At 44.9% G+C, this 16,306-nt stretch overlaps 1 protein-coding gene across 1 annotated transcript in view; it reads right to left on the bottom strand.

Annotated features, from left to right (window-relative positions):
- The window catches only part of PGM2L1 (phosphoglucomutase 2 like 1), a 91,618-nt gene extending 82,254 nt beyond the window's left edge, over positions 1–9,364 (bottom strand). Inside the window, exons 1-2 of the mRNA XM_067466408.1 lie at positions 9,313–9,364; positions 2,249–2,457 (exon numbers count right to left, since the gene is read on the bottom strand). Coding sequence (XP_067322509.1) covers positions 2,249–2,362 — 114 coding nt within the window. The 5' untranslated portion in view covers positions 2,363–2,457; positions 9,313–9,364. The remainder of the gene's footprint in view (positions 1–2,248; positions 2,458–9,312) is intronic.
- Between the last annotated feature and the right edge of the window lie 6,942 nt (positions 9,365–16,306).

Below are 16,306 nucleotides of genomic sequence, written 5' to 3'. Positions count from 1 at the left end.
GGGAAGCAAAAAACAAGCTTGCTCCCTCCTCCCTGGGCTTCCTCTCACGTATTTATACATGGTCCTCATCATATCTGCTCTCATCCTTCTCTTCTTCAGGCTAAACATGCCCAGCTCCTTATGCCGCTCCTCATAGGGCTTGTTCTCCAGACCCTTGATCATTTGAGTCGCCCTCCTCTGGACACATTCCAGCTTGTCAATATCTCTCTTGAATTGTGGTGCCCAGAATAGGACACAATATTCCAGGTAAAGTGGTCTAACCAAAGCGGAATAGAGCATGGGGAGCAGGACTTCCTTAGATCTAGGCACTATGCTCCTATTGATGCAGGCCAACATCCCATTGGCTTTTTTTGCTGCGACATCACATTCCTGGCTCATGTTTAACTTCCTGTCCACAAGGACTCCAAGATCTTTTTCACACGTACTGCTCTCGAGCCAGGCATCGTCCCCCATTCTGTATCTTTGCATTTCGTTTTTCCTGCCAAAGTGGAGTATCTTGCATTTGTCCCTGTTGAACTTCATTTTGTTAGTTTTGGCCCATCATCTCTCTAATCTGTCAAGATCCCTTTGAGTCCTGTTCCTGTCCTCTGGAGTCTTGGCTCTCCCTCCCAATTTGGTGTCATCTGCAAACTTGATGATCCTGCCTTCTAACCCTTCATCTCAGTCATGAACCACATTCATTCTACAAGGCACTCTCTAATTGCCAGCCCTGCTTAAGGTCACTGAACAACAATGCACATATATATGTGTGTTATTATATTTATATCGTGCGTTACTTCCCCAAAGGAGACCCAAAGTGGCTTAACATAACAGCAGTAGTATACAATTTAAAATATACATATATACTAAATTAATATATAGTATATTAATACTATATTAAAACAGAATTAAACATAAACAGCGCTAAAATTCAGTCAAAATCCATCCAAACAGGGTGCTAAGGTAAACATTGCTTCAGTCTAGCTTTCACAGTGGATTGAGAAAGCACGTCATGTACGAAGCCATAAAGAAGAATTGCTAACTGACAGCCATGGACCTAATTATTCATAATTTTTTTTCTGTTGAGATATTCAGTGTAAGCAGCAATGCAAATACGAAGTGACCACATCCTCTGTAACACCCAAATACCTGGGAGTCACCCTGGACCGTGCTCTGACCTACAAGAAGCACTGCCTGAACATCAAACAAAAAGTGGGCGCTAGAAACAACATCATACGAAAGCTGACTGGCACAACCTGGGGATCACAACCAGACACAGTGAAGACATCTGCCCTTGAGCTCTGGTACTCTGCTGCTGAGTATGCATGCCCAGTGTGGAACACATCTCACCACGCCAAAACAGTGGATGTGGCTCTTAATGAGACATGCCGCATCATCACAGGGTGTCTGCGCCCTACACCACTGGAGAAATTACACTGCTTAGCCGGCTTTGCATCACCTGACATCCGGTGGGAAGTAGCAGCCAATAGTAAGAGGACCAAGGCAGAGACATCTCCAGCTCATCCCTGTTTGGGTATCAGCCAGCACGTCAACGACTTAAATCAAGACATAGTTTTCCTCAGATCTACAGAGACGCTTGCTGGAACACCTCAGCAAGCGAGAGTCCAAAAGTGGCAGGCCCAAACCCAGCACCTCAATCCATGGGTGATACCAGATGAGAGACTCCCAACTGGGCACACAGAAGACTGGGCGACTTGGAAGGCGCTGAACAGACTGCGCTCGGGCCCCACGAGATGCAGAGCCAGTCTTAAGAAATGGGGCTACAGGGTGGAATCCACGACATGCGAGTGCGGAGAGGAGCAAACCACTGACCACCTTTTGCAATGCACCCTGAGCCCTGCCACATGCACAAGGGAGGACCAGATACTGGTCAGAGGACATTTAACCAACTACCAAATTTGCAAAATCTGTGTTTTTGTTTTTTTGTTTTTAATCTGTGTGTTTGTTTTGTTCTGTTAGAAATGGTATGGTTGCGGATGACACGATAAATTAATAAATGTAAGCACTGGCCTTTGTTAATCCCCTGTATATATAAATGGAAGTGGCTCCATATTAAAAGTTAATACCAAACACACAAAGCAACCTACGAGACAGGCAACGCAAGCCAGAAAGCCAAAAATACGCCGTTCTATTTGACCGAACCTGCAGGATCCAGGCAGAGAGAGAGAAGAGGAACGCAAAGGCAGGCGGAGGCGATTAGTGACAGGTTAAGGTTGCAATTCCCCCTCCACACACACACACGACTCACCTTATCCCAGGTGAGCCACTGCCAGACGGCCTTGTCCAGCTGGGCGTCCCCCGTGCTGTGGCTGATGATCAGGTTGGAGTTCACGTCCCCCACGACGTCCCGGCGGTCCCCCATCGTTCCTCTTCCCAAAGATGTGCTGCTTGCTGGAGGAGGGACGCCTTCCTCTCGCCTTCCTCTCGGAGATACAGAACACAACCTGGCAGCCGGCGCTGCAGAGAAAACGTGGATGATGATGAGAAGGAGGAGGAGGAGGCAGCTCACCAGTGTGTGCAAGGGGCACGCACTAAGTCACACCCGCTCCGAGGGACCATGCGCTTCGCTTTCCGCACACAGCAGCACTTCGTAGCCCTCCCAAAATTGGGGCGAAAGGGGCCTGTCAATCTTTTCCCTCCTCCTGACTGCAGAGTCAGGTCGGGAAATAAGGAGGCAAGGACAAAAGGCCTGAGCTATATGTATCCCCTTATATAGTCCATATAGCATGTATGCGTGTGTATATAGCTATGTACTTACGAGCTATATACACTCCTTTCAAAGTTTCCTCACAAAAGTACATCATGCAAATTATATACATATATATATATACACACACACACACACACAGAGGAAGTTTCCTCACAAAAGTGCATCACACAAAGGATATATATATATACACACAGAGAGATAAACACTATACAGTATATCACTCTGTTTATTTATCTACTTATTTATTTATTTTTATTTATTTACTTTATTTATATACCGCTTTTCTCAGCCCTCGGGCAACCTAAAGCGGTTAACAAAAGCAAAATTCAATGCTCAACATCATAAAAAGAGTTTAAAAACAGTTAAAAACAGTGATATAATAAACAATCAAACATAACTATAACATCTCATTAGCATCTCATAGGCTTATTGCATTTATATACCATTTTTCTCAAATAAACATCAAGTAACTGGCAAAAAAAACCAATCCCATTTAAATCTACCTATCCATATGAGCCCTTCTTTCAAAGTTTCTTCGCAAAAGTACATCTCACAAAGGATATATATGCTATATAGATAGATACACACAAAGGATATACACTATATATAGCTCTATATATATATATTAAACACACACACATTCTATCGGTATCTATCTACCTATCTATATGAGTCCCCCTTTCAAAGTTTCCTCACAAAAGTATATCACACAAAGAGGGCTCATATAGACAGGAAGATATACATATAGTGTGACTATATATATATATATATATATATATATATCACAGTCACACTATATCTATATCTTTCTGTCTATATGAGCCCTCTTTGTGTGATGTACTTTTGTGTGCACGTGTGTGTGAGTGTGTGTGTGTGTGTGTGTGTATATATATATATATATATATCCTTTTGTGTGTGTATCATATACATGGCCGCCGCTGCCGCCATACCATCAACACCGCTGGCAGCCGGGAAGAGAGTCCTGGCGCTACCTGGCCGTCGCCAGATCGCCGCCGCCGCCAAACCAACCATCATCACCGGCGCGGCCAGACCGCCGCCACCGCTGATTTACTACCATCATTGGCAGTTGGTGGGGGAGGCCTAGCGTGGTCTGGCCGGGCGCTACTTGACTGTGGGCGCTACTTGACTGTGGAAGGTTGGGTATGACCTCTTTGTGCAGACCGCTGTATAGATCCTAAGCTGACTTATATTGACATATACTGAGCAGGTGTGATTGACCATCTGTGCCGCCCCACCCCCGAGCTACCATCTCCGGAAGCCCATCTGCTGGCATACCAACCGTCCAGAGACTTACTGGGGTCATAGTAATATCTTAGCCAACCACAACCAGGCCCACTCCCATAAGGGGGTGTCCACATATATTATCAGTTAGTTCATTCCTGGTTTCCATCTGTGAGTGTCGCCAATGTTATAAGAGCGAATTAGAGCACTTAGGCGCCTGACATCCGCTGCTAGATTGCACCAGCACTTTGCCCCTTCCCCGCCCCTCTGTGCCGCACTTTAAGACTGTTAAATAGAGCACTTTAGATCCAGCACTTTATTAATGTGCCGTTAAGTGTGTGTTGCTGCTGATTGAATACTTCCACTGATAGGGTGCTTTAAAATCTCTGCACTTTAAGAATTACAACTGCACTTTAAGAACTAGCTCATCAGAGCAATCCGGAACATCGACTACCACCGCGCCGTTGTTATCCATGTGGTCCCCCGCCCCTCTCTGCGTACTGTCTCTGTTGCTCTGGTGTAGCGGAAGGGGCAGAGGAGGAGGTGGGTTGGAACCTGTGAATGAAGGTGTGGTGGGGTGGAGGGAGGAGGGAGAGTGGAGATGCTGGCAAGAACCAAAAAACCTAACTACGAGCGCAGTAGAACGTAATCGCTTGACTCTGGACAGCGGCATGGAGGGGGGGAGGTGTTCCACTAGCCGAGGGGCCCCCATAGAGGTCGTGGTGGGAAGGAGGAGATGCGGGAGAAGGAGACCTCGAATTCGGCTTAATTCGGACCATTTATCTAAATTGACTATTCCCAACCGGTCTCCTAAGGTAAATTGGTGTAACCAGGTGAGCGGGCCCTCTGGCTTGAAGGTGGTGTTGTTGAACGCCAGGTCTGTCAACGGAAAAACAACTTGGATTCAGGACTTAATCCTGGAGGAGCGGGCAGATCTGGCGTGCATCACGGAGACCTGGCTGGATGAAGCGGGGGGCGTAAATCTCTCCCAGCTTTGTCCTCCAGGTTTCTCCGTGCAACACCAACCAAGAGCCGGAGGACGGGGAGGCGGTGTCGCAGTGGTCTATAGAGATTCCATCCATCTAACCAGGAGCCCCATCCCGCAGACCACAAATTTTGAATGCGTCCACTTGAGGGTGGGTGACCGGGACAGAATAGGGATTCTGTTAGTGTACCGTCCACCTCGCTGCACTACAGTCTCCCTACCTGAGCTAGCGGGGGTGGTCTCGAGCCTGGCGGTGGAGTCCCAACGGCTTCTTGTGCTGGGGGACTTCAACATCCACGCCGAGGCAACCCTCACAGGTGCGGCTCAGGACTTCATGTCCGCCATGGCAACCATGGGGCTGTCCCAACGAATAACTGGCCCCACCCACTGTGCTGGACACACATTGGACTTGGTTTTCTGCCAGGGATGGGAGCAGGGTGGCGGTGTGGAGGAGTTGTCTATCTCTCCGTTGCCGTGGACCGACCACTTCCTGATTAGATTTAGGCTCACTGCGCCCCCTAACCTCCGCAAGGGTGGAGGACCCATTAGGATGGTCCGCCCCAGGAGGCTAATGGATCCGAGTGGATTCCTGACGGCTCTTGGGGAGTTTCCCGCCACCGCGGTAGGTGATCATGTCGAGGCCTTGGTCGCTCTCTGGAATGGGGAGATGACCAGGGCTATTGACAAGATCGCTCCGGAACGTCCCCTCTTGAGTAACCGAGCTAAACCAGCCCCTTGGTTCACTGAGGAGCTGGCAGCGATGAAGCGAAAGAAGAGGGTTCTAGAGAGCGTGTGGCGCTCAGACCCAAGCGAGTCAAACCGAACACGGTTTGTGTCCTTTTTGAGGGCATATGCCGCGGCAATAAAAGCCGCAAAGAAAATTTTCTTTGCGGCCACTATTGCGTCTGCAAAAAACCGTCCGGCGGAGCTGTTCCGGGTTGTCAGAGGTCTTTTAACTCCCCCTACTCCAGGTGGGAGCCCTGACAATTCGGCAGCGCGCTGTGAAGCATTTGCTCGGTTCTTTGCAGACAAAGTCGCCTTGATCCGCGCTGGGCTGGACACCACATTGGATGCAGTCTCTGTGGATGTGACACAAGCACCTGCTTGTCCGATTTTGTTGGATTCTTTTCAGTTTGTGAAACCCGAGGATGTGGACAAGGTACTTGGAGGAATGAGACCCACCACGTCCATCCTAGACCCCTGCCCATCCTGGCTTCTGAAGGAGGCCAGAGGGGGATTGGCCGAGTGGGTAACGGTGGTGGTTAATGCCTCCCTTCGGGAAGGCAAGATTCCAGCGAGCCTCAAACAGGCTGTTATAAAGCCGCTGTTGAAGAAACCATCACTTGACCCCACTAAATTGGACAACTTTCGGCCTGTTTCCAATCTTCCCTTCTTGGGCAAAGTCATGGAAAGCGTGGTGGCCTCACAACTCCAGGTATTCTTGAGAGACACGGATTATCTGGATCCGGCACAGTCTGGTTTCAGACCGGGACATGGTACCGAGACGGTCTTGGTCGCCTTAGTGGATGATCTGCGCCGGGAGCTAGACAGGGGGAGTGTGTCCCTGTTGGTGCTCCTGGACCTCTCAGCGGCCTTCGATACCGTCGACCACGGTATTCTTCTGGGGCGCCTTGCAGAGATGGGCCTTGGGGGCACTGCTCTGCAGTGGCTCCGGTCATTTCTGGAGGGTCGTACTCAGAAGGTGTTGCTGGGGGACTCCTGTTCAACGCCACAGCCGTTGACCTGTGGCGTTCCTCAGGGCTCCATCTTGTCCCCCTTGCTGTTTAACATCTACATGAAGCCGCTGGGTGAGATCATCCGGAGTTTCGGGGTGCGGTGTCACCTGTACGCAGATGACGTCCAACTCTGTCACTCCTTCCCACCTGCTACTAAGGAGGCTGTCGAAGTCCTGAACCGGTGCCTGGCCGCTGTAACGGTCTGGATGAGGGCGAACAAACTGAAACTAAATCCAGACAAGACAGAGGTACTCCTGGTCAGTCGCAAGGCCGAACAGGGTATAGGGTTACAGCCTGTGCTGGACGGGGTCGCACTCCCCTTGAAGGCGCAGGTTCGCAGCTTGGGTGTGACCCTGGATTCATCGCTGAGCCTGGAGCCTCAGGTTTCAGCGGTGACCAGAGGAGCATTTGCACAGCTTCGGCTCGTGCGCCAGCTGCGCCCGTATCTTGGGAAGTCTGACTTGGCCACGGTGGTACACGCTTTGGTCACATCCCGCCTCGACTACTGCAACGCTCTCTACGTGGGGCTGCCCTTGAAGACGGCCCGGAAGCTCCAGCTAGTCCAACGCGCGGCAGCCATGTTGTTAACGGGAGCGGGACGCAGAGAGCATACAACGCCCCTGCTGTCCCAGCTCCACTGGCTGCCGATCTGCTACCGGGCCCAATTTAAGGTGCTGGTGTTATCCTACAAAGCCCTAAACGGTTCCGGCCCAAAATACCTTGCAGACCGCATCTCGGCCTACGAGCCCACGAGGGCCTTGAGATCATCCGGGGAGGCCCTTCTCTCGGTCCCGCCTGCCTCACAGGCACGTCTGGCGGGGACGAGAGAGCGGGCCTTCTCGGTGGTGGCCCCCCGGCTGTGGAACACTCTCCCTATTGAAGTGAGACAGGCGCCCTCCTTGATGGCCTTTCGTAGGGGCCTGAAAACATGGCTCTTCGAGCAGGCCTTCAGCTGAGTGTAGCTTGGAACGACACTGGAATGAACTAGGACTATGAACTTTGGCTATGATCCCAGGACTTGGCGAAGCAGATTTTTAGTATAAGTATATGTTATGTCGTACTGTCTGGTTTGTATTGTCCTGAATTTTTGTACACTGTCTTTTTCTGTTGTTGTTCACCGCCCCGAGTCGCCCCTGGGCTGAGAGGGGCGGTCAATAAATGCAAAAAATAAATAAATAAATAAATAAATATATAAAAACACTATATATTTACTAATCTACTCACTTCAAAGTTTCCTCACAAAAGTACACACAAAAAGGAAATCATAGAATCAAAGAATCAATAATATATATATATATATACACACACACACATAATATATATATACACACACACACACACACACATATATACATATATATATACACACATATACATATACACAGGCTTTATCTATATCTACCTATTGATGAGTTCTCTTTTCAGTTTCCTCACAAAAGCACACACACAAAGGAAATAAATTATATATATATACACACACACACACATACTATATATATATATATATATATATATATATATATATATGAGTCCTCTTTTCAGTTTCCTAACCAAAGCACACACACAGAAAGGATATACACTATATATATATATATATATATACACACACACACAGACGCACACACATATAAATATGCTTTATCTATATCTACCTATTGAGTTCTCTTTTCAGTTTCCTCACAAAAGCACAGACACAAAGGAAATAAATACTATATATATATATACACACACAGACTATATATATGTGTGTGTGTGTGTGTGTGTGTATATATGGGCCCTCCCCTCAAAGTTTCCTTACAAAAGCACAGACACAAAGGAAATAAATACTATATATATATACACACACACACACACACACACAAACTATATATATATATATGAGTCCTTTTCAGTTTCCTAACCAAAGCGCACACACAGAAAGGATATACACTATATATATATACACACACACACATATGTGTGTATATATGTGTATGTATGTGTATGTATGTGTGTGTGTATACATATATGTATATATATATATGGGTGTGTGTGTGTGTGTGTGTGTGTATATATATACACACACACACATATGTGTGTATATATATATATACACACACACCCATATATATATATACATATATGTATACACACACATACATACATACACATACACATATACAGAGGCTTTATCTATATCTACCTATTGATGAGTTCTCTTTTCAGTTTCCTCACAAAAGCACACACTATAGAGTACATAGCATATACTATATATACACACAATATGCATAGCTATGTATGTATGTCTGTATAGACATATAAATATATACACACACAGTATCTATAGCCATATATATATATACACACACACACACAATATCCATATCTATACCTATATACACACAATATATCTATAGCTATCTGTCTATGTCAACTATATACATATATAGATAAACACACTTATCTCTATGGGCCCTCCTTTCAAAGTTTCCTCACATGCAAGAGATACACACCCACACTACATACACATAGGCACACAGATATGTATATGTATCTCTCTTGCTGTGTCTCTATATACATATCTATATATACACACACACTGCTTCTCTCTCTCTCTCTCTCTCCCCAAAACACTCCCTTGCAAGAGCGACGCAGCCCACCTCCTCTCACGGCGGGCGCTCCAGCCCGACTGAGGGGAAACAACAACCAACGCCTGAGGTAAAAAGGGGGCGGGGGCAACATGAGTAAGCCACGCCCCCTCTCCGCCGGACGCCACGCCCATTTCCCCGCCCCCTCCTTAGCGGTTAGCAACGGCCGCCGGCGCCAAGCCCCGCCCACCACTCTTTTACATCCACCAAAAGCCGGGTTCGCCTGCGCGCGCAGCTCTCTCCCACTCTCTCGCTCTTTCCGGGCACGCCCGCGATGTCCTCTGGGAAATGTAGTTGATTCCCCTCCCGGCGTGTTCTCTGCGCCTACCGTTGCAATGGTTAGCTAGGACTCAGTTTCCCGGCATGCTCTTGAGCCGCTCATTCTAGACTTAGAAAGGAAAGTCTAAAGGCGTGGAGAAACCGAAAGGGAGAAATCATGACTCAAAAGAGTTTACAAGAATCGTTTGTTTGTTTTTAAATGAGAGGAGGATTGCCTTCTTTTTCAAAATTGCACAAATTCCAATTGGCATATTCAGAAAAGGTTTGCACTTTGCATAAATAAAAATAATATATATATATATACACATATATATGTGTGTGTGTATATGTGTATATATCTGTGAGCCATTTATATTTATTTATTACAGGTGTAAAAACTTTATATCTGTGTGTGTGTCATTTTTATTAATTCTTGCAGGTGTACAATATATATATATATATATATATATATTGTACACTAGTCCAATGTGTATACATAGAAACTAGTCCAATGTGGGCGAGGCAAAACTACGGTGAGGTGGATCTGTAATTGGTTAAGTGGACGAACACAGAGAGTGCTCACTAATGCTTCCTCTTCATCTTGGAAAGAAGTGACGAGCGGAGTGCCACAAGCAGGGTTCCTTCCTGGGCCCGGTCCTGTTCAACATCTTCATTCATGACTTAGATGAAGGGCGAGAAGGCAGGATCATCACGTTTGCAGACGACACCAAATTGGGAGGGATAGCCAATAGTCCAGAGGACAGGAGCAGAATTCAAAACGATCTTGACAGATTAGAGAGATGGGCCAAAACTAACAAAATGAAGTTCAACAGTGACAAATGCAAGATACTCCACTTTGGCAGAAAAAAATGAAATGCAAAGATACAGAATGGGGGACGCATGGCTCGAGAGCAGTACGTGTGAAAAAGATTTTGGAGTCCTCGTGGACAACAAGTTAAACATGAGCCAACAATGTGATGTGGCGGCAAAAAAAGCCAATGGGATTTTGGCCTGCATCAAGAGGAGCCTAGTGTCTAGATCTAGGGAAGTCATGCTACCCATGCTCTATTCTGCTTTGGTTAAACCACATCTGGAATATTGTGTCCAATTCTGGGCACCACAATTCAAGAGAGATATTGACAAGCTGGAATGTGTCCAGAGGAGGGCAACTAAAATGATCAAGGGTCTGGAGAACAAGCCCTATGAGGAGCGGCTTAAGGAGCTGGGCATGTTTAGCCTGAAGAAGAGAAGGCTGAGAGGAGACATGATGAGGGCCATGTATAAATATGTGAGAGGAAGCCACAGGGAGGAGGAGGGAGCAAGCTTCCTTTCTGCTTCCCTGGAGACTAGGACGCAATGGAACAATGGCTTCAAACTACAAGAGAGGAGATTCCATCTGAACATTGGGAAGAACTTCCTGACTGTGAGAGCCGTTCAGCAGTGGAACTCTCTGCCCCGGAGTGTGGTGGAGGCTCCTTCTTTGGAAGCTTTTAAGCAGAGGCTGGATGGCCATCTGTCAGGGGTGATTTGAATGCAATGTTCCTGCTTCTTGGCAGAATGGGGTTGGACTGGATGGCCCATGAGGTCTCTTCCAACTCTTGGATTCTATGATTCTATATATATATATATATATATATATATATATATATAAAATATGATTCTATATATATATATATATATATATATATATATATATATATATATATTTTATATATATATATATATATATAATATGATTCTATATATATATATATATATATATATATATCTGTGTCATTTTTTATTTATTACAGGTATAAAACTATATGTGTGTGTGTGTATCATTTCTATTTATTCTTACATATATATATATATATATATATATATACACACACACACATATATATAGATATATATCTCTGTGTATTATTTTTATTTATTACAGATGTAAGAACTATATATATACTGTGTGTGTGTGTGTGTGTGTGTGTGTGTGTATATATATATATATAAATGCTGTCGTCATAATGAGTACCTTAAAAACAAAAGAACCAATGAGCGAAATCACACCAAATTTGGCAACAAAATGTCTCACAACACAAGGAGTGACCACCGCTCAAAAAAAAAATGATTTTGTCATTTGGGAGTTGCAGTTGCTGGGATTTATAGTTCACCTACAATCACAGAGCATTCTGAACTCCACCTATGATGGAATTGAACCAAACTTGGCACACAGAACTCCCATGACCAACAGAAAGTACTGGAAGGGTTTGGTGGGCATTGACCTTGAGTTTGGGAGTTGTAGTTCACCTCCATCCAGAGAGCACTTTGGACTCAAACAATGATGGATCTGGACCAAACCTGGCACGAATACTCAATATGCCCAAATATGAACACACATGGAGTTTGGGGGAAATAGACCTTGACATTTGGGAGTTTTAGTTACTGGTATTTATAGTTTACTTACAATTAAAGAGCATTCTGAACTCCACCAATGATAGAATTGGGCCTAACTTGGCATGCAGAACTCCCATGACCTACAGAAAATACTGGAAGTTTTGGTGGGCACTGACCTTGACTTTGGGAGTTGTAGTTCACCTCCATCCAGAGATCACTGTGGACTCAAACAATAATGGATCTGGACCAAACTTGGCATGAATACTCACTATGCCCAGAGTTGTAGTTCACCTACATCCCGAGAGCACTGTGGACTCAAACAATGATAGATCTGGACCAAACTCTACACGAATGCTCAATATGCCCAAATGTGAACACTGGTGGAGTTTGGGGAAAGTAGAATCTTGACATTTGGGAGTTGTAGTTGCTGGGATTTATAGTTCACCTACAATCAAAGAGCATTCTGAACTCCACCTATGATGGAATTGAACCAAACTTGGCACACAAGACTCCCATGACCAACAGAAAACACTAGAAGGATTTGGTGGGCATTGACCTTGAGTTTGGGAGTTGTAGTTCACCTACATCCAGAGAGCACTGTGGACTCAAACAATGATGGATCTGGACCAAACTCTACACGAATGCTCAATATGCCCAGATGTGAACACTGGTGGAGTTTGGGGAAAGTAGAATCTTGACATCTGGGAGTTGTAGTTGCTGGGATTTATAGTTCACCTACAATCAAAGAGCATTCTGAACTCCACCTATGATGGAATTGAACCAAACTTGGCACACAAGACTCCCACGACCAACAGAAAACACTAGAAGGATTTGGTGGGCATTGACCTTGAGTTTGGGAGTTGTAGTTCACCTACATCCAGAGAGCACTGTGGACTCAAACAATGATAGATCTGGACCAAACTCTACACGAATGCTCAATATGCCCAGATGTGAACACTGGGGGAGTTTGGGGAAAGTAGAATCTTGACATTTGGGAGTTGTAGTTTCTGGGATTTATAGTTCACCTACAATCAAAGAGCATTCTGAATCCCATCAGCAATAGAATTGGGCTAAACTTCCCACACTAAAACCCCACAACCAACAGAAAATATTTAAGGCCACCCAGTCCAACTCCCTTCACGAGGACAAGAAAACATAGTCAAAGCCCTCCTGACAAAGAACCATCCAGCCATAGATAGAGATAGATATATATGATTCACACACAGAGAGATATAGTACCCTAGATTTGGAAGGGACCCCTAAAGAAGGACAATGATATGTTGCATGTTCCAGGGTGGGCAAACCAGACACTCCCCGGAGTGTGGTGGAGGCTCCTTCTTTGGAAGCTTTTAAGCAGAGGCTGGATGGCCATCTGTCAGGGGTGCTTTGAATGCAATATTCCTGCTTCTTGGCAGAATGGGGTTGGACTGGATGGCCCAAGAGGTCTCTTCCAACTCTTTGATTCTATGATTCTATGATTCTCCACATTGACAAAGAAACAACAAGAAATACTGTTTACCCATAAGCATAGAGAAATTACTTAGATTAGAAACCAACACTTTCTCATTATTTTCGACACTGAGCACAGCAATGCATGGCAGGGGACCGCTAGTATATGTGTGTATGTGTGTGTGTATGTCTGTGTGTCATTTCTATTTATTCTTACATATATAAAAACCATATATATGTGTGTGTATCATTTTTATTTATTACATATATATATATATAGTGTCAGGAGTGACTCGTGGTGTGAGAGAGTTGGCCATCTGCAAGGCCGTTGCCCAGGGGACAATGCCCGGATGATTTGATGTTTTTATCATCCTTGTGGGAGGCTTCCCTCATGTCCCCGCATGAGGAGCTGGAGCTGATAGAGGGAGCTCATCGGCCTCTCCCCTGATTCGAACCTGCGACCTGTCGGTCTTCAGTCCTGCCGGCACAGGGGTTTAACCCACTTCATATATATACATAATATATGTGTGTGTGTGTGTCTGTGTGTCTGTGTGTCATTTCTATTTATTCTTACATATATAAAAACCATAATATGTGTGTGTGTGTATCTGTGTGTCATTTTGATTCTTACATATATAAAACCATATATGTGTGTGTGTCCGTATATCATTTTTATATATTACAGATTATATGTGTGTGTGTGTGTCTCTCATTTTTATTTATTTATTACAGATATAAAAGCATTATATATGTGTGTGTGCATGTCATTTCTCTCTATATATATATATACACACACACACACACCATATATATATATACACACACACCATATATTTATTTACTTTGAAACAAATTATTTCCACATACGTTTAAAAAAAAATGATAAACGCAAGCTTTTGGGCCCAAAGTCCAGTATTTTAATAACTTTTTGAAAAGATTTCCCACGTAATGTAATATCATGTATTGCCGAAGGCTTTCATGGCTGCAATCACTGGGTTTGGTGTGAGTTTTTTGGGCCACATTAATTAATATTAATACGCATGGCCATGTTCTAGTAGCATTCTCTCCTGACATTTTGCCTGCATCTGTGGCTGGAGGGAGGGACAGGACACCCTAACCAACTTGGGCGATGAAAGGGAAATGTTTTGTGAACCGTGAACAACGTGATAGTGTTACAGGGCCATTGTATTTGGAGATCTAGCGAAGCTCTTGCTTGCCTGACCTTGTGTCCTGGGAAACCAGGGAAGGACTTTACTTATCATTGTGACTGAAGAATGCAAGGCAGCGCATTGAACACTGGAACCAGCGCATGACATCACCGACAGCCAATCGGAGGGAATCTGCAGAATTGCAAAGCGGTTTCACCTTTGCATTTGAGGGCGGTTGTTTGGGGAGTTTTTTGCTTGTTGCTTTTGCACATCTGTCTTTAGCAGAGCTCCTCTGCAGAATGAATGCAATTTGAGGCTGCCGTGGCTCAATGCTATAGGATGCTGGGAGATGTCGTTTTATAGGAGCCCTCGCCTTCCCTTGCCCAAGAGAGCTGATGCCTCAGGAAACAACATCTCCTTGGATGCCATAGCATTGAGACTGTTCCACTGCTGGACAGCTCTCCTTGTGGTCTGGAAGTTCTTCCTAATGTTCAGGTGGGGGCTATAACTCTTAATGAAAGAGACATAGACGTGACATCTTTCCCCCAGGGGATTGCTTCTTGCCTTCCTTTAGAGAACTGGAACTCCCAAGGACCAAAACACTGTAGATAACTCAAAATAGGTTTTATTGTTCACAAAGAGTTATCCCTTTAAGGCAATAAGCTGGAAGTTTCAAAGGGGTGAAGGAAAATATACATTACAGTCTCTGGTTGTCTTGGGTCCAAGGAGATTTCACAGCTGAGAAGCTTTTCCTGTTCCCTCTTTTCTCAATGGCTGTGAAGGTCGGAACAAACACAACCCCCAGTCCAATGGCCTATGTTGAAGGCACAGAGTCTTCCTTTTGATGCCAAAGGACCGGTTCGAAGGCGCTTGGGTCTCCTCAACGTTGTCCAGGGCGATCTGGGCATGAAGTATGAGTCCCAAGGGTAAAAACCTTAGAATTGGTGATGACAGGTAACTTAATTAGGGGCTTTAGAGCCAAGTCTCTTTCTCACGTCTGATAGAAAGTTTGATGGTAGAATAGAAAAGGAAAAACTCTGCCCTCCTCCAGGAAGAGGTGGAGCCAAGCAATTGAGCTGAGGAAGCAATATAATGGTGCAAGCAACATTGATTGACAGCTATAAATAACCAATCAATCCAACTATACATTTACAAAATAAGCAAGTATGGGCATGTTATACAGTTTAAACCCTTGCAAATTAAAGTTCTACATATAGGTGGCACCACTCGTGCCATAACACTAAGGACAAGGACATCAGACTGGATAATAAGGGTTAAGCCTTGGTCAAGAAGGAAAGAAGAAAGGAAAGAAAGAAAGAAAGAAAGAAAGAGAAGGAAGGAAGGAGAGAAGGAAATAAAAAGTGAAAGGAAAAAAGACAGGAAGGAAGGAGAGAAGGAACTAAAGACAGGGAAGGAAGGAAGGAAGGAGAGAAGGAAGGATGTAACCAAAGAACAAAGAAAGGGGGATGGAAACAGGTAGAAATGGAAGAAAGAAGAAGAGAAATAGGAAGGGAAAGAAATAGAGGAAAGGAAGGAAAGAGGGAAGGAAGGAAAGAAAGAGGGAGGGCAGGTTGGCCACAGCAACGCGTGGCGGATACAGCTAGTACATAATATATAACCAAACAAAAGTAGTAAAAACATAAGACATTTGTGTCTCCTAATTAAAAACATTATCCATCTCGCTGTCCAGTCATACCAAGTTCCTATGTCTTTACATTGCATTTTAATTATGCCAGGTCTTGACTCTTTTCCGGAATGTTAAGAGGGAGGGGGCC

This window comes from Anolis sagrei, chromosome 3 (genome assembly GCF_037176765.1).
Source record: "Anolis sagrei isolate rAnoSag1 chromosome 3, rAnoSag1.mat, whole genome shotgun sequence".
NCBI classification, from domain to species: Eukaryota; Metazoa; Chordata; class Lepidosauria; order Squamata; family Dactyloidae; genus Anolis; species Anolis sagrei.
This window is presented reverse-complemented; position numbering and strand designations above follow the sequence as displayed.